Source organism: Mirounga leonina, unplaced genomic scaffold (genome assembly GCF_011800145.1).
Source record: "Mirounga leonina isolate KUSES-001 unplaced genomic scaffold, KU_Mleo_1.0 Mir_170, whole genome shotgun sequence".
Taxonomy (NCBI): domain Eukaryota; kingdom Metazoa; phylum Chordata; class Mammalia; order Carnivora; family Phocidae; genus Mirounga; species Mirounga leonina.
The window spans coordinates 36,746,410-36,766,146 of record NW_023270433.1 but is presented as its reverse complement, the minus strand read 5'-3'; the positions used below and the strand labels follow the sequence as shown (position 1 = coordinate 36,766,146).

General features: G+C 42.1%; 1 protein-coding gene across 3 annotated transcripts in view; it reads right to left on the bottom strand.

The window, feature by feature from the left end:
- Window positions 1-19,737, bottom strand: part of UBAP2 (ubiquitin associated protein 2) — a 133,450-nt gene that overhangs the window by 80,846 nt on the left and 32,867 nt on the right. Inside the window, exon 2 of one of the 3 annotated variants that reach the window (XM_035016465.1) lies at window positions 8,940-9,079. The exons of the other annotated variants lie outside the window; for them this stretch is intronic. Within the exon in view, the coding sequence (XP_034872356.1) occupies window positions 8,940-9,038 (99 nt within the window). The 5' untranslated portion in view covers window positions 9,039-9,079. The remainder of the gene's footprint in view (window positions 1-8,939; window positions 9,080-19,737) is intronic. 3 annotated transcript variants of the gene reach the window in all.

Below are 19,737 nucleotides of genomic sequence, written 5' to 3'. Positions count from 1 at the left end.
TCTCTCATTCTCTCTCTCTCAAATAAATAAATAAAATCTTTTAAAAAAAACATTAAAAAAAAAAGAAATAAAAATGAGGACTACACACAAAGAAGGAACACAAAAATAAACTTTTAACAGTTAATGCTTCAAGAGAAATAAAAGGTGAAAGGGTGAAATATTTTAAGTAAAAAATTTAAAAAGGAAAAATAAATAAAAAGCTAAGAATTAATGACAGAAGGGGTGACCGTCTTGCTCAGTTGGTAGAGCATATGACTCTTGATCTCGGGTTTGAGAGTTCAAGCCCCATGATGGGTGCAGAGATTTTTTTTTTTTTTTAAGATTTTATTTATTTATTTGACAGAGAGAGACACAGCGAGAGAGGGAACACAAGCAGAGGGGGTGAGAGAGGGAGAAGCAGACTTCCCACAGAGCAGGGAGCCCGATGTGGGGCTCAATCCCAGGACCCTGGGACCGTGACCTGAGCCGAAGGCAGACACTTAACGACTGAGCCACCCAGGAGCCTGTTCCAAAATAGTTTGTTTTTTAAAGAAGGAAATAACAGAGACAACAGTAAAAATAAACGAAAAAGACAGTAGGAAAAAAAAAAATCTGATTCTTTGCAGAGGGGAAATCGACAAAACCGACAAACCTTTTAGCTAGATCAGCCAAGAAAGGAGAGAGAAGACTAAAGTCATTAAAATTAGGAATGAAATTGGGGACATCGCTACCTATGTTAGAGGAATAAAAAGGATTATAAAATTCCATAAACAAATGTATGCCACAAACTGCATAACCTAGACAAAAAAAATTCCTAAAAAGATACTACTGAAACTATGTCAAGAAAAATGAAAATTCTATAACAAGTGACTGAATTAGCCATCAAAAAGTTCCCACAGGGGCACCTGGCTGGCTCAGTCAGAAGAGCATGGGACTCTTGATCTCAGGGTCTTGAGTTCAAGTCCCATGTTGGTTGTGGAGCCAACTTAAAATAAATAAATAAAAAGTTCCCACAAAGAAAAGCCCAGGGCCAGATGGCTTCAATGGTAAATTCTTCCAAATGATGAAGGAATTAACATGCATACCAATTCTTTACAAACTCTTCCAAAAAATATAGAAGGGAACACTTCTAACTCATTCTACAAGGTCAGTATTATCCTGATACCAAAATCAAAAACATCACAAGAAAAGACACCTACAGAAAAATACCACTATGGATGAAAAAATCTTTCACAAAATCCTAGCAAACCAGCAACATACACAAAGGATTATATACCATTACCAAGTAAGGTTTATCCCAATAATTCAAGGTTGTTTAACATCTGAACAATGTAATAGATCATATTAATAACAACACCCCATGAATATTTCAGAAGACACAGAAAAAGCATTTGATAAAATCCAATATCCTTTCATGATAACAAGGAGTCAACAAATCAGAAATAGAAGGGAACTTCCTCAACCTAATAAAGGCAACTACAAAAACCACAGCTAACAACATACTTAACAGTGAAAGACAAATGAAAGCTTTCCCCCTAATATCAAGAACAAAACAAGGTATCTGTTCTAACCTTTTGTACTGGAGGGTCTAATTAAAGCAATTAGACAAGGAAAGTCCTGAGGCAATTAAGCAAGGAAGGTAGGAGCATACATATATAAAGATGGAAAATGTCCAAATATACACCCTTACAATATGCATGCAAACTTCAGAAAAACTGTTATACAGGAAAGGGCCAACAACAATCTGGCAAGCAAGCATTATCTTTCCATAAGATAAAAAAAAGTTCCTATTATAAAGATTATTAAATCGTTAAGTGGAGCTTCAATTTTATTGCTAGGAAAGATCTTAGACATAGTAGTACAGTTCAACACCATAGTGTCCCCTAAGCAATTTACTAACACTTTATGCTGGATGTTAAAGGCATAGGGTTCCTAACTACCACAGGTATGTAGTGCCGAGTGTATCAATCACACTGCCTCCAAGCTAGGGAGGAACCTATTTTATCAGTCTAAGAATATAGTAATGAGGGTCTAGGCTAGTGTGGTTGCCATAAGAAGGAAGGGATATAACGGAAGATGATGTTTTTTTCTGTCATTTTATACTTGAAGACTGAGGAAAATGACTACAACATGTGCGAAGACTAGAAAACACAGTCCACATTAGTTATGAGAAACCTGCAGAGTCTTAAGGGAAAAGAGGCACATAAAAAGATACAATGAGGGGCCCCTGGGTGGCTCAGATGGTTAAGCGTCTGCCTTCGGCTCGGGTCATGATCCCGGGATCCTGGGATCAAGCCCCGCATCAGGCTACCTGCTCAGAGGGGAGCCCGCTTCTCCCTCTCCCTCTGCCTGCCATTCCCCCCTGCTTGTACTCTGTCAAATAAAAATTTAAAAATCTTAAAAAAAAAAAAAAATGATAAAATGAGAGTTAGAGGCAAGGTGAAAGAAATCAGCAGTACATAAAGAAAATTGCCAGAAGCCTAAAAGAAGTCAGGATGCCTGCACCAAGAAAACATAATAAAAGCTGCAGAAGCTTCTGGGATGAGGGTGATGTTCTGTATCTTTTTTTTTTTTTTTTTTGATAGAGAGAGACACAGCGATAGAGGGAACACAAGCAGGGGGAGTAGGAGAGGGAGAAGCAGGCTTCCCGTGGAACAGGGAGCCCGATGCGGGGCTCGATCCCAGGATCCTGAGATCATGACCTGAGCCGAAGGCAGACGCTTAACGACTGAGCCACCCAGGCGCCCCGTGATGTTCTGTATCTTGAGAGAGGACTGAGTTATACAGGTACATGCATCCAACAAAAAATAATCTGGTAACACTTAAAATGTCTCCCTATGGGGCACCTGGGTGGCTCAGTTGGTTAAGTGACTGCCTTCGGCTCAGGTCATGATCCTGGAGTCCCAGGATCGAGTCCCGCATCGGGCTCCCTGCTGGGCAGGGGGTCTGTTTCTCCCTCTGACCCTCCCCCCTCTCAGGCTCTCTCTATCTCATTCTCTCTCAAATGAATAAATAAAAAATCTTAAAAAAAAAAAAAAAATGTCTCCCTATGTAAATTTCAACTTAGAAAAGTGGGGGGGGGACCTAAACAAATATCAAACTCTAGTTAGATATGTGTATATGCTAAAGAGCATAGGACTAAACTATATCGGTGACTTTAATTTACCTTGAAATGCATCAAGAAAATAAGGTAAAACAATGGATAGCTAGCCAGATGTAATAAAACAAATATATCAAAAAGCTAATTTTGGGGGGTGCCTGGGTGGCTTGGTCATTAAGCGTCTGCCTTCAGCTCAGGTCATGATCCCAGAGTCCTGGGTTCAAGCCCCGCATCGGGCTAACTGCTCCGCGGGGAGCCTGCTTCTCCCTCTCCTCCCTGCTTGTGCTCTCTCTTGCTATCTCTGTCTCCCTCTCTCAAATAAATAAAATCTTAAAAAAGGGGGGGGGGCGCGCCTGGGTGGCTCAGTTGTTGGGCATCTGCCTTCGGCTCAGGTCATGATCTCAGGGTCCTGGGATCGAGCCCCACATCGGGCTCCCTGCTCCGCGGGAAGCCTGCTTCTCCCTCTCACACTCCCCCTGCTTGTGTTCCTTCTCTCGCTGTGTCTCTCTCTGTCAAATAAAATCTTAAAAGAAAAAAAAAAAAAGCTAATTTTGAGTGTATGGGTGTTCACCATACAACTCTTTTCAAAGACTCTCTGTATTTGAACATCTTCCTAACAAAATGTTAGGGGGGGAAATTTCAACACTTCACCCTGCTTCTCCCTCTTTCCTGTCATGCTTCCCCTGCTTGTGCTCTCCATCTCTCTCTGACAAATAAAAAAATAAAATCTTAAAAAAAAAAAAAAAGAATGTGCTTGGTTCAAGACATTTCAGACAGAAAATATAACACACAGCAATGTCACAGAGTACAAGACACACATAAAACCAGGGACTCTGGCTGTAGTATCTTTCTGAAATGGGTATGGGATTAAAAGTAATGGGGGGGTGGGGGGGACAGTCACTAATAATAGATCTGAAAGCAGCAATATTTAAATTTGCTGGCCTGAGAACTGCCTTTGATTCCTTAATGTACCTAGTTACACACACACACACACACACACACACAAAATGCTTCCCCTGACTCTATTAAACTATCTTACAAAGTATTAGCAAGAAAACACTTGAATTCACAGACTTTCACTTAAGAATAGTTATTAGTAATAGCGTTTTGCTATAGGTAACAGTCTGGGGCTTCCACATATTTTTTACATTTTCATTTTATATTGTTTCACCTCCAAATTTCTAAAATGTAAAGTTAAGGGACCACTGGCTGGCTCAGTTAGTAGAGCATGCAAATCTTGATCTCAGGATCTGGAGTTCAAGCCCCATGTTGGGTGTGGAGTCTACTTTAAAATTACACATACATACCTAAAAATAAAAAATAAAATGTAAAGGGGCGCCTGGGTGGCTCAGTCATTAAGCGTCTGCCTTCGGCTCAGGTCATGATCCCAGGGCCCTGGGATCGAGACCCACATCGGGCTCCCTGCTCGGCGGGAAGCCTGCTTCTCCCTCTCCCACTCCCCCTGCTTGTGTTCCCTCTCTCACTGTGTCTCTCTCTGTCAAGTAAATAAATCTTTGAAAAAAAAAATAATAATTATAATAAAATGTAAAGTCATACATTAGGTAAATACCAATTACTAATTTATTCAGACTAAATTTTCTCAGCTTAAGTATTAGACTCAAATATTCTTTGCATTTCTCTTCAGTGATATCATCTGTATTCTTCCTAAGAGGGCCATTTAGACATAACTTCTGAAAGCGGACCTGATGCATTTAACAGATGTTTAACAACTACAGTGCTGCAGTACTAGCCTATCATATTAATGAAATAAAAAGCATTTTAAATCAGAACTTTAAATATTTTTTACCTTTGGTGACTAACCTAGCCAAGAAAATTACGTTAAATATACGATAAAGAAAACCCCAAACATAAATTCAACTAAGACAGGAAACTTGTCAGACAACCTCTGGGAAATGTCAAGAAATCTGTACAACTTGAAAAATCAGAGGAAAAAGCAAAATCAACTGATAATTTGAAGTTAAACAAGGTGACTGCACCCTACCCTACGACAAACACTAGTGACATCCACCACCCAACTGTCAGGTCTTGCCAAGAAAAGCAGCATTACTTCCATTCACTTGGCTTATAATAGGCTAAGCTACTTTCTTCTTTTTTTTCCTCCTAATTTTTTTAGGTAAACTCCACGCCCCCTAGGGCTTTATCTCACAACCTTGAAATCAAGAGTTGCATGCTCCATGACTGAGCCAGCCAGGCGCCCCAGAGCTAAGCTACTTTCACAGTGAAGAATGTATTGACAACTTTTCTATGTAAGCCAAATATTTTTTGTTGTATTTGCCAATGAAAAAATTTGGAAAATATAATGAAGTACGATTTTTTTAATCATCCTTATGCCTACCACCCAAAGATAAACATTATTAACATAGTCTACTTGTCTTTTTTTTTTCTTGTTTTAACAGTCGTTCTATACTATAATTTTGGGTCCTGTCTCAGTTGATCAGGAACCAGGCATTTTCCAACATAATTTCAAACGGTATTATAATCACTTCATAACTTATGTGGAATATACAATGAGTAAAGGTTAACAATTCCTGAATACAACCTACACCATTTCTAATTCCTTACAACCATCCTGAAAAGTCACTTTTATTTATTTATGAGAGAGAGAGAGGGAGGGAGGGAGAGAAAGCAGCAGGTGGAGGGGCAGAGGGAGAGGGGAGAAGCAGACTCCCCGCTGAGCAGGGAGCCCACCTCTGTGGATCCCAGGACCCAAAGCAAAGGCAGACGTTCAACCGACTGAGCCACCCAGGCACCCCTCCATGTCACATTTTAAAAATCTGGAGTTCTGGGGTGCCTGGGTGACTCAGTCGGTTAAGTGTCTACCTTTAGCTCCGCGTTGTGATCCTAGAACCCAGGGATCGAGTCTCGAATCTGGCTCTCTGCTCAGCGGAGAGTCTGCTTCTCACTCTGCTCCTACCCCCTACTTCTGCGCACTCTCTCTCAAATAATAAATAAATCTTAAAAAAATAATAAAATAAATCTTCAAAAATGCATAATTCTGAGTATCTCAGACAAACTAAAACTGATAGTTATTCTACAAAGTAACTGCCCTATATTCTTCAAATGGGTCAATGTTATGAACCAGAGGAAACGAAGTTCCACATTAAAAATGACTGAAGAGGGGCGCCTGGGTGGCTCAGTCATTAAGCGTCTGCCTTCGGCTCAGGTCATAATCCCAGGGTCCTGGGATCGAGCCCCGCATCGGGCTCCCTGCTCCACGGGAAGCCTGCTTCTCCCTCTCCCACTTCCCCTGCTTGTGTTCCTGCTCTGGCTGTGTCTCTCTCTCTCAAATAAATAAAATCTTTAAAAAAAAAAAAAAATGAAAAGAACGGACATCTGAATACAATGTATGATAAAGGACTTAATTAGCTAAAAAAAGGACATTATTGAGACAACTGGGACTACAGTAATATAGTCCGTAGATTACATGAGTTGATTTCCTGATTTTTTAATAACTGTTCTGTAATTATGTCTTTGACAAATAACATACTGAAGTACTCAGATGTGGTATTTACCACATCTACAACTTACTCTCAAAAGGCTGTGGGGAAAAACTGTATGTAGTTTCTTTTTTGGAGGAAGGAGAAAAATATAAACATGGTAAAAATGTTAATATTTGGGAGATCTGGATGAAGGATATTCAGGAATTATGTATACTATTCTTATTTAAATCTCAAAGCATGTTTTTTGGGTTTTTTTCTTTTTAAGTGAGGTTCAAAGAGACTTAAGTAATTCATCTAGTTGGTAAAGTGACAGACCCACTTTATTCAGAATCTAAGAGTTAATGGTCTTCTCTCTTACATCCCTCTGCTTTGATAGAGGTGTTCTGAGATAACCTACCTTTGGACATTTAGAACTGGGCAAAAAACATCTTACAGAATAAAGCGCTACCCCCACCCCCAGTTTAAGGTTGCTTCCTTAGGAAATACTTCCTAGAATGGGATTCATGCATAAATGAACATGAACAATGTTATTCATACTGCTTTTCTGAGAAATTCTCACCATACTTTTTTAAAAAGGAAAACTAGGAATGTAAAGGTCTAAGAATCCTTCCCACAGCTCAGTGGGCAGTTTTTCATCTACTTAAATAAAATGAGCCATCCCCAAAGTGCCCATGGAAAACTATTAGTGACAACAACCCTTGGGAGGAAGAGAGCCCTCCCTCCTCCAGTCTGGAGACTGATTCACTGGAAATCAGCCCAAGGACTCTACTTGGGTGGGAGACAGAAACAATTTACATTCCCAACATTTCATTTGGCCCTCTTTAAAAGATTACACTTTTTTTTCTTTTTTAGTTTTTTTAAAAGATGTTACTTATTTATTTGAGAGAGAGAGAATAAGCAGGGGCAAGAGGGAGAAGCAGGCTCCCCACTGAGCAGGGAGGCCAATGGTGGGCTCCACCCCAGAACCCTGGGATCATGACCCGAGCCAAAGGCAGACGCTTAACCAACTGAGCCACCCAGCAACCCTAAAAGATTACACTTAAAAAAAAAAAAAAAGATTTTATTCTGAGGTAAACTCTACACCCAATGTGGTGCTTAAACTTACAATGTGAGATCAAGAGTCGCACGCTCCACTGACTGAGCCAGCCAGGCACCCCTAAAAGATCACACTTTTAATCTTGACTGACTGGATGAACAACAACAAAATGTTGTTTTATTTTATATTTGATTATAAACAGGGTTGCACCTATGATTATTCATAAATTGTATTTCTTCTTTGATAAGAAAATGTTTCATGAATGGGGCACCTGGGTGGCTCAGTCATTAAGCGTCTGCCTTAGGCTCAGGTCATGATCCCAGGATCCTGGGATCGAGCCCCACATCGGGCTCCCTGCTCCACGGGAAGCCTGCTTCTCCCTCTCCCACTCCCCCTCTTGTGTTCCCTCTCTCGCTGTGTCTCTCTGTCAAATAAATAAATAAAATCTTAAAAAAAAAAAAAAAAGTTTCATGAATAGCCTCTTAAGCATTCACCTACAAAAGGAGGGTCTAGTATAAAAAGTCAAAATTTTTCCAACAAGAGGTAGTCTTTCATATCAGTTGTGAATAATTATCAGGGTAAATGTATTTAGGAACAAGCACTGAACAGCAGAGTTTTTTTTTTTTTTAAAGATTTTATTTATTTATTTGACAGAGAAAGACACAGCGAGAGAGGGAACACAAACGGGGAGTGGGAAAGGGAGAAGCAGACTCCCTGCCGAGCAGGGAGCCCGATGCGGGACTCGATCCTGGGACTCCAGGATCATGACCTGAGCCGAAGGCAGTCGCTTAACCAACTGAGCCACCCAGGCACCCTGAACAGCAGAGTTTTAAGTCTATTGATAGAAGCAAAATTTAAGGCTAACCTTATACAGAAAAATGTAAAGCAACAATAGAGTCTACTCTCTGTCTCCCTTACTCCCTTAATATCAACAGGGCACTTGGTTATGACTGATTATAAAAAAGTACTTGTATTAGCTGTCAAAGTATAATCAAATCGTCAATCTGAAATTTATGATGGGCCTCTGAAAAAGGGTTTGCAAATCTAGTCAAAAACGTGTATAAAATGCTCGATTTGGGGGGCACCTGGGTGGCTCAGTCAGTTAAGTCTCTGCCTTCGGCTCAGGTCATGATACTGGAGTCCCAGGATCAAGTCCCGCATCGGGCTCACTGCTGGGCGGGAAGTCTGCTTCTCCCTCTGACCCTCCCCCTTCATGCTCTCACTCTCATTCTCTAACAAATAAAATCTTAAAAAAAAAAAAAAATGAATAAAAACAAGATTCAAAATCCTAAGGTATCCAACAAAGGAGAGTATGTGCTCCCTAATTAACATAACTCTACACAAGAGTTCCACAAAAACTTACCTGTACTACTTGTTTCTGTAGTTGTGATGCCTGTGTCGCTGAAGTTTGTGTTTTTTCCCGAGCACCTCGGGAACGGTCACTGCTCACCGAAGTCATCATATACAGTATATACAAAATAACGTATGTACAAAATAGAAAATCTGCAAGAAAGCAGGCATGGTAGTAAGCAAAACTTCCAAATCATAGTATAAGATAAGAATAAAATTCAGGAATAAGGAGAAAACACGAGACAAAACATAACAGGTCTCCAAAACACAAATTCTCGGGGCACCTGGGTGGTTCAGTGGGTTAAGCTCCTGCCTTCGGCTCAAGTCATGATCCCAGGGTCCTGGGATCGAGCCCCACTTCAGGCTCCCTGCTCATCGGGGAGTCTGCTTCTCCCTCTCTCTCCCCCTCTGCCTCTACCCCTGTGCATGCTCTTTTTCTCTGAAATAAATAAATAAAAGCTTAAAAAACAAAACAAAGCACCACAATTCTCAAGAAACAACCCATTAGGATTTTACATTTTCCTAGTGACAATTAAGCCAATTTTACTAATGCAATCTAAAAGTCTATGGTTGGGGCACCTGGCTGACTCAGACAGTGGAGTGTACAACTCTTGATCTCAGGGTTATGAGTTCGAGTCCGATACTGGGTGCATAGATTACTTAAAAATAGGGGCGCCTGGGTGGCTCAGTCGTTGGGCGTCTGCCTTCGGCTCAGGTCATGATCCCAGCGTCCTGGGATCAAGCCCCGCACCAGGCTCCCTGCTCAGCGGGAGGCCTGCTTCTCCCTCTTCCACTCCCCCTGCTTGTGTTCCTCTCTCACTGTGTCTCTCTCTGTCAAATAAATAAATAAAATCTTAAAAAAAAAAAAAAAGATTACTTAAAAATAGTATCTTACGGGTGCCTGGGTGACTCAGTCAGTTAAGTGTCTGCCTTCGGCTCAGGTCATGATCTCAGGGTCCTGGGATCAAGACCTGCCATCAGGCTCCCTACTCAGTGGGAAGTCTGCCTCTCCCCCAGCTCATGCTCTCTCTCTCTCTCAAATAAAAATAAGAAATAAAATCTTGGGGCGATTGGGTGGCTCAGTTGGTTAAGCAACTGCTTTTGGCTCAGTTCATGATCCTGGAGTCCCAGGATCGAGTCCCACATCGGGCTCCCTGCTCTGCAGGGAGTCTGCTTCTCCCTCTGCCTCTCCCCCCTCCCACCCGCCTCATGGCTTGTGCTCTCTCACTCTCTCTCTCTCGCAAATAAATGAATAAAATCTTTAAAAATAAAAAATAGGGTGCCTGGGTGGCTCAGTTGGTTGGGCGACTGCCTTTGGCTCAGGTCATGATCCTGGAGTCCTGGGATCGAGTCCCGCATCAGGCTCCCTGCTCAGCAGGGAGTCTGCTTCTCCCTCTGACCTTCCTCCTTCTCATGCTCTCTGTCTCTCATTCTCTCTCTCGCAAATAAATAAATAAAATCTTTTAAAAAATAAATAAATAGTAAAAAATAAAAAATAAAATAAAATCTTAGGGGCACCTGGGTTTTTATTTTAGTTCAGGTCGTGATCTCAGGGTCGTGAGATTGAGCCCCATGTGGGACTTTATGCTCAGCACACAGTCTGCTTAAAACTCTCTCTTCCCCCCTCCTCCACACCCACACTCTCACTTGCGCTCTAAAATAAATCTCTTTAAAAAATAAAATTAAAAGGGTGCCTGGGTGGCTCAGTCAGTTAAGCATCTGCCTTTGGCTCAGGTCATGATCCCAGGGTCCTGGGATCGAGTTCCACAATGGCCTCCCTGCTCCACAGGGAGCCTGCTTCTCTCTGCCTCTGCCTCTCTCTGTGTATCTCATGAAAAAACAAATAAAATCTTTAAAAAATAGGGGCACCTGGGTGGCTTAGTCATTAAACATCTGCCTTCGGCTCAGGTCATGATCCCAGGGCCCTGGGATCGAGCCCTGCTTCAGGCTCCCTGCTCCACGGGAAGCCTGCTTCTCCCTCTCCCACTCCCCCTGCTTGTGTTCCCTCTCTCGCTGTCTCTCTCTCTCTGTCAAATAAGTAAATAAATCTTTAAAAAATAGTAGAAAAATAAAAATAAAATCTTAAAAATAAAGAAATAAGTCTATGGTTTATGATTATAGCAATTCTAAACAAAAATCTCAAACATCACCAATTGTTCTTAACCAGTATTTATTTTACCACTGTTTTTTTTTTAAGATTTTATTTATTCATTTGAGACACAAAGATACAGAGAGACAAACAGAGCATGAATGGGGGAGAGACAGAGGGAGAGGGAGAAGCAGGCTTCCCGCCTAGTAGGGAGCCCGATGCGGGGCTGGATCCCAGGTCCCTGGGATCATGACCTGAGCCAAAGGCAGATGCTTAACGACTGAGCCACTCAGGCGCGCTCTACAGTAAGAATTAAAAATAGAAATTAGGGGTACCTGGGTGGCTCAGTCAGCTGGGCGTCTGCCTTCATGATCTAGGGGTCCTGGGATGGAGCCCCGCCATCTGGCTTTCTGCTCCGCAGGGAGTCTGCTTCTCTCCCCCTCTGCCCCTCCCCCCAACTCATGTTCTCTCTCTCAAATAAATAAAATCTTTAAAAAAATAAATAGGGTGCCTGGGAGGCTCAGTAGGTTAAGCATCTGCCTTAGCTTGGGTCATGATCCCAGGCTCCCTGCTCACTGGGAAGTCTGCTTCTCCCTCTACCCCTCACCCCTGCTCATGATCTCTCTCTCTCTCTCACACTCTCTATAATAAAATCCTTAAAAACCAATCAATAAAAATAAAAACAGGAATTAAATTTTGGACAGGATGCAGAGAAACTGTAACCCTTGTATACTGCTAGTGGAAATGTAAAATGGAACAGCCAGTACGGAAAACAGTATAGCTACCTCAAAAAAAAAAAAATACTATCTCATTCAGCAATTCCACTTCTGAGTATATACAAAAAAAAAAAAAAACTGAAAGTGGGGTGTCAATGAGGTATTTGTATACCCATGTTTATAGCACTATTATACCCAATAGCTAAAAAGTGAAAGCAACCCAAGTTTCTACCAAGAGATAAATGGATAAGCAAAATGTAGCATATACATAAGAGGCTGAGTAATATTCTGGGGTTTTTTATTTTTATTTTTTAGTTTCGTTTTTTTTTTTTTAAGATTTTATTTATTTATTTGACAGAGAGAGACACAGCAAGAGCAGGATCACAAGCAAGGGGAGGGGGAGAGGGAGAGGGAGAAACAGGCTTCCCGCGGAGCAGGGAGCCCGATGCGGGGCTCGATCCTAGGACCCTAGGATCATGACCTGAGCCAAAGGCAGACAACCAACGACTGAGCCACCCAGGTGCCCCTATTTTTTAGTTTTTATGTGGGGCTTGAACTCACAACCCTGAGATCAAGAGTCACATGTTCCACCAACTGAGCCAGCCAGGCACCCCTATTATTCAGCCTTAAGAAGGAAGAAAATTTGGGCGCCTGGGGGGCTCAGTTGGTTAAGCATATGCCTTCAGCTCAGATCATGATTCCAAGGTCCTGGGATCAAGTCCTGCATCGGGCTCCCTGCTCCTTGGGAGCCTGCTTCTCCCTCTGCACCAGCCCCCCCACCCGCATCTCTCATGAATAAATAAAATCTTTTAAAAAAGGGGGGGGGAGAAATTTTTTTTTTTTTTTTTTTTTTTAGTAGGCTCTACACCTAACATGGGGCTTGAACTCATGACTTGGGAGATCCACAGGCTGAACCAGCCAGGTGTCCCAAAAAAGAAGAAAATTCTGACACATGCTACATATGGATGAACCAGGAGCATTATGCTAAGTAAAATAAGCCAGTCACAAAAGGACAAATACTCCATGACTCTACTTATATGAGTTACGAACAATAGTCAAATTCAAAGATTTATTTATGAGAGAGAGAAAGAGCACGAGTGAGAGTGAGCATTGAGGAAGGGTAGAGGAGAGGGAGAGTCTCAAGCAGATACCACACTGAGTACGACCCTTAGGATCCTGACTTAAGCCGAAACCAAGTTTCGTACACTTAACCAACTGTGCCCCTAGGCGCCCCTACAATAAGTCAAATTCATAGTCAAGGAGCACCTGGGTGGCACAGTCGGTTAGGTGTCCAGCTCTTGGTTTTGGCTCAGGTTGTGATCTCAGGACCCTAAGATTCAGGTTCTGCACTCAATGCGGAGTCTGCTTGGGATTCTCTCTCCTCTCCCTGTGCCCCCCTTGTACCCTCCCCTTGTCTCTCTCTCAAATAAATAAATCTTAGGGGAACCTGTATGGCTCAAGTCAGTTAAGCATCTGCCTTCAGCTGATGACCCGAAGGTGCTGGGATCGAGCCCCACATTGGGCTCTCTGCTCAGTGGGGAGCCTGCTTCTCCCTCTCCACTCTGCCCTTCCCCTGCTTGTGCTCTTTCTCTTTCAAATAAATAAATAAAATCTATTAAAAACAAATTAAATAAATAAATCTTTTTAAAAATTCATAGTCAAATCTGAAAGTGGTCACCAGGGGCTGAGAGTTGGAGGGACTGGGGAGTTCTGCTTAATGGTTTTGAAATTTCTGGGAAGATAAAAAGTTCTAAAGAAAGATGGTAGTGCTGATCACAAAACCATCTGAATGTACTTAATTCCAGAGAAATGTACACTTTAAAGCTGTTAAAAGAGCAAATTTTATTTTGTATATTTTACCTCAATTTTTAAAAACAATGCAGCAATGCCTTAAAAGTTTCATTTCCAAGCCCAAATTCTACACTCGGCAAAAATACCAAGTGGGACAACTGGCTGGCTCAATCAGTAGAGCATGTGACTCTTGATCTTGGGGCTATGGGTTCCAGCCCCACAATGAGTGCAGTAATTACTTAAACATAAAACCTAGGGGTGCATGGGTGGTTCAGTCAGTTAAACATCTGTCTTCGGCTCAGATCATGCTCCTGGGGTCCCGGGGTCAAGCCCCTCACAGGGCTCCCTGCTCAGCAGAGAGTCTGCTTCTCCCTCTGCCCCTCACCCCACTTGTGCTCCCTCACTTGCACATGCGCTCTCTTCTCTCTCTCATATAAATAAAATCTTTCAAAAAATAAATAAAATCTAAAAAAAATGGGGGGGGATGCCTGGCTGGCTCAGTTTATAGAGCAAACAAATCTCAGAGTCATGAGTTCAAGCCCACATTGGGCAAGGAGCTTACTTTTAAAAAAATAAATAATAGGGGTGCCTGGGTGGCTCAGTCACTTAAGCATCTGCCTTCGGCGGGTCATCATCCCAAGGTCCTGGGATGGAGCCCTGCTTCGGGCTCCCTGCTCAGTGGGAAACCTGCTTCTTCCTCTCCCTTTGCAGGTCCCCATGCTTGTGCTCACTGTCTGTCAAATAAATAAATAAAATTAATAATAATAAATGTTTAAAAAAATACCAATCAAGGGGCACACCTGGGTGGCACAACTGGCTGAGCGTCCAACTCTTGGTTTCGGCTCAGGTCGTGATCTCAGGGTCACGGGATCAAATCTTGTATAGGTCTCTGTGTGGAGTCTGCCTAAGACTCTCTCCCCTCTCTCTCTCTGCCCCTCCCTTCTGCTCTCACCAGATCTTTAAAAAAAATTTTTTGGGGGGCGCCTGGGTGGCTCAGTTGGTTAAGCGACTGCCTTCAGCTCAGGTCATGATCCTGGAGTCCCAGGATCGAGTCCCGCATCAGGCTCCCTGCTCGGCAGGGAGTCTGCTTCTCCCTCTGACCTTCCCCCTCTCATGCTCTCTGTCTCCCATTCTCTCTCTCAGATAAATAAATAAAAAATCTTTAAAAAAAAAAAATTTTTTTTAATGGGGCACATGGGTGGCTCTGTCAGTTGAGCATCTGACTCTTGATTTCAGCTCAGGTCATCATCTAGGGGTTGTGGGATAGAACGCGGTATTGGGGTCCACGCTGAGCATTGAGTTGGCTTGGGACTCTCTCGCTCCCTCTATCTCTGCCCCTCCACCCCCACTTGCACAAATGCACTTTCTGGAAAATAAATTAGTATTTTTAAATGCCATAAAAATTTTTAAATGCCAATTAGGGGCGCCTGGGTGGCTCAGTTGGTTAAGCTTCCAACTCTTGATTTCAGCTCAGGTCATGAGATCAAGCCCCACATTGGGCTCTGTGCTCAGCAGGGAGTCGGCTTGAGATTCTCTCCTCTCCCTTTGTCCCTGCCCCTGCACACTCACTCCCTCTCTCTACAAATAAAATCTTAAAAAAAAAAAGTACCTATCAATTTAAAGACAAAACCAAGTTGTGTACACATATGCAATAGCTCAGAAAATCAGGACACTCCAGGAACCAACCAAAAACAAAAGAACAAACCAAGGAGAAGCTATTTACAATTAACACCATGAATTACCTACCAATATCCATTCACAACATACTATTTCTCCCTTGCAATCCTCTTGTGAAGAGGGCAGAAAGCTAAATACATAATTTCACAGCCTCCCTTGCAGCTTGGAATGGCCATGGACCACTTTCCTGAAAAACCATCTGAATACTCATAGCACCTTCACTCAGTCCCCTAAAACCGAAAATAAGCCAATGTCCTTCAAAGGCTGAATTATCTGGAGCACAACCATATGGTTGGAATATTTCTCAGCAATAAAAAAAGAATGAAGTATTGATAAACACAACAGAGATAAACCTGAAATATATTGAGAGAATCCAGCCTCAAATTCATTATGATTCAATAGTATTCTATTTTATTTTGACATTATGGAAAAGACAAAACTACAGTGATAGAAAACAGGTGACTGGTTGCCAAGAACGGGGCGGGGGGGATAACAAAGGGGTCCAACAGGGTCCAACACAGGAGAAGGATCACCCCAATGACAGTGAAAAAAGATCAAGAAGACAGCTATTAGGAGGCCTATGAAGCAATGAATTCTAATCAGAGGAAAGAGGGCAACCACAGAGATGCCTCCAAGAAAATGTTTTTGAGAACCCTTAGAATTTGCACATACAAAAGAAAGTATAGAGGTTAATCAATGGTGGGTACCTAGAAAACTAAGGACGGTGGAAAAAAACAATTGTTAATTCCAAAAAAAAAAAAAGGGTGCAACATGGCTCAACTATAACATTTATATTGTTATAATAATATAGACAGTGAATACTGATCTAACCAAAAATCACTATATAATACTGGGAGGACAGAAGAGAAGAAAGTGTCATATAAACTGAAAAAAAGGCGGGAGGGAGGCATAAGAAACACCTAAGAGTTGAAATTGACAGCTTCTGGAGAGTGAGATTCAGGAATAACTCCAAACAAGGTGAAGGATTACTGTGGACATACTGAACATGTTGAAAACAACAAAATGTTTTATTGAAATTTACTATGTGCTACCAAGTTAAATATTTTATATACATTACTCCCAGTAATCCTCAACAACACTCTACAGAACTTGGCATAATTCCCATTTTAAGAATCAGAAATAAAAGTCGGGGGAAGCTTAGGTGGCTTGGTTGGTTGAGCATCCGACTCTTGATTTCCACTCAGGTCATGACTTCAGGGTCATGAGATCGAGCCCCACCTCCAGCTCTGCGCTCAATGTCGAATCTGCTTGTCCCTCTCCATCTGCTCCTACCCGTGCTCGCATTCTCTATCTCTAAAATAAACAAAATCTTAAAAAAAGAAAGAAAGAAAGAAAGAAAGCTAAGAAAGGTTCTACATAGACCATTAAGATGCAATACAGAGAGTCCTAACTGCGTATTTCCTGAGGTACAGAGCCTACAAACCAAACTACATACTATATTATGAAATAACCATTGCCTTCATAATCCTAAACTAGGAAAACAGTGGCAAGAGGGCAAGCTGGAAGAGACAAAACTCTTAACTATGAAAACAAGACACACAGCAACAAGCTCCGAAGTCCATCTGTACCACACCTAACTTTTCAGGATAGTCATATACACTCAGAAAAACAGCAATGTTGAACATTATCATTTAAAATAACATGGAAATGCGCCTGGATGGCTCAGTCAGTTAAGTGTCTGCCTTCTGCTCAGGTCATGATCCCAGGGTCCTGGGATCAAGCCCCACATGGGGCTCCCTGCTCACGAGAGGCCTGCTTCTCGCTCTCTTCCCTGCTTGTGCTCTCTCTCGCTCTCTCTCTCTCAAATAAATAAAATCTTAAAAAATAAAATAACATGGAAGTAAAACCTTTTAAATTTCAAGAATTTTAAATCACTGAATGGAATGTCCATTGGGACTCCAACTAGGTCTTCACTGGTGACCACTATCAATACAGCTTCAGTAAAAAAAAAAAAAAAATAGTGATGAGGAAAAAGCCAAGATAAGTGAGGAAGAGAGACAGCAAACTAAGCATACTTGAAAGACGTGGTAGCTAGGAGATAAAGAGCATCAAAGAAGAGTTTTGCAAGGATGAAGAACACTGGGGCGCCTGGGTGGCTCAGTCGTTTAAGTGTCTGCCTTCAGTTCAGGTCATGATCCTGAAGACCCAGGATCGAGCCCCACGTTGGGCTCCCCGCTCAGCAGGGAATCTGCTTCTCCCTCTGACCCTCTTCCCCTCTTGTGCTCTCCTCAAATAAATAAAATCTTAAAAAAAAAAAAAAAAAAAAGGATGAAGAACACTGATCTAGTCTAATATATGCTAAGCCCCTTGAGGACAGTGTTTATTTCTGTCCCATCACCCTTGTTCTTCTGGGGCCGAACATGGGAGGTACGCACAATTTAATACATACATATTTACTGAACAAAAGAGACCTAGGGGTACCTGGCTGGCTCACTGTGTAGAACATGCAAGTCCTGATCTCCAGGTCGTGACTTTGCACCTGAAGTTGGGTGCAGAGATTACTAAAAAAAAAAAAGAAATTAAAAAAGAGAGGGGGCGCCTGGGTGGCTCAGTCAGTTAAGCAACTGCCTTCAGCTCAGGTAATGATCTCCAGGTCCTGGGATGGAGCCCTGCCTCGCCTTGGGATCCCTGGTCAGCGAGAAACCTACTTCTCCCTCTTCCTCTGCCCCCGCCCCCTACATGTGCTCTCTCTTTCTCTCAAAAAAATAAATTAAAAAATCTTTTTAAAAATTTTAAATAAAAAAAAGAGAGAGACACCTATGCATGGGCTGAAGAGATAACTGAGAGGCAACACATTTGAGACAGCAATGAAGGAAAATGATCCACTTGGAGAAAAAGAGGGATCTGTCACCATACCCAGCAGAATGAAGAAAAAGAGAGGCATAAGAGCAGCTAAATTTTTATGATTAGGAGAGACAGTCAACAGAGTTTGTTGTATTGGTCTTTAATTTTTAGTAAAATAGACAAAAACATCTGCAGAGAAGGAATACTAGATGGGGGGTGGGTAGAGGAATATAAGAAAATGGCAAAGGTTTGTGACAATTACTAAGGTGAATATAAGGGGAAATCAATAGAAAACAAGTAAAAAGAACTGAAGAGTGACACAGAGGATCCCAAGTGAAAGCAGAAATCCTGAATATACATATAGTGCCGTTAATCCACATATTAACCATGAAAGCAAATCAAACATCAGAAATTCAGAATCACAATTTAACTGAATAATCAAGGGAGATGTGGGTTAAGATGAATAAATCCCTTGTTGAAATATCCACAAGGGATGCCTGGGTGGCTCAGTCGGTTAAGCATCTGCCTTCAGCTCAGGGCATGATCCCAGAGTCCTGGGATCGAGTCCCACATCCAGCTCCTTGCTCAGCAGGGAGCCTGTTTCTCCCTCTGCCTGCCGCTCCCCCTACTGCTTGTGCGCTCTCTCTCTCACTGACAAAAATAAAATTTAAAAATTTACCATGTGGTAACTGAAATATCCCACAAAATAAAAGAATTTGGATTTTAAACAGGAGTCCATTTATTCGGGGCACCTGGGTGGCTCAGTCAGTTAAGCGTCTGCCTTCAGCTCAGGTCATGATCCCAGGGTCCTGGGATTGAGCCCCACACTGGGCTCCCTGCTCGGCAGGAGGCCTGCTTCTCCTCCCTCTCCCACTCCCCCTGCTTGTGTTCCCTCTCTCACTGTCTCTCTCTCCATCAAATAAATAAATAAAATAAAATAAAATAAAATAAAATAAAATAAAATAAAATAAAATAAAATAAAGAAGAGTCCATTTATTCAAGGCATAGATGATGTCACCAGGTGAAGAGCTGCTCATACCTACCCCTAACACTGGGGCCCTTTCCAATAAGCTTCAATAAATTTGAAAATATCCTTCCTAAAGAAGGCTCTCCAGCTTATTACAATCCTAGCTGCAAGATTCACAATCTCTGTCTTGCCCCCTGCTCAAAATAAAGCTGTTACCTTTCTAGCCCTGTCCGCCATGGTGCTTAGCAGCCAGGAATGCATGGTCTCAGACATGTTTACCAAGTAAAACACTGATTTGAGGGGCGCCTGGGTGGCTCAGTCATTAAGCATCTGCCTTCGGCTCAGGTCATGATCCCAGGGTCTTGGGATCGAGCCCCGCATCGTGCTCCCTGCTCAGCGGGGAGTCTACTTCTCCCTCTCCCACTCCCCCTGCTTGTGTTCCATCTCTCGCTGTGTCTCTCTCTGTCAAATAAATAAATAAAATCTTTAAAAAAAAAAAAAAAGATTCACAATCTCACTAAAGGTAAAAATAACATGTTTAAATAATATATATATATATTTTTAAGATTTTATTTATTTGCTTGAGAGAGAGAGCATGCAAGAGAGTGAGGGCAGAGGGAGAGGGAGAAGCAGACTCCCCGCTGAGCAGAGAGCCTGATGCGGTGCTTGATCCCAGGACTCCAAGATCATGACCTAAGCCAAAGGCAGACGCTTAACCCAGTGAGCCACCCAGGCGCGCCTTAAATAATGTTTTTCATTAAATATG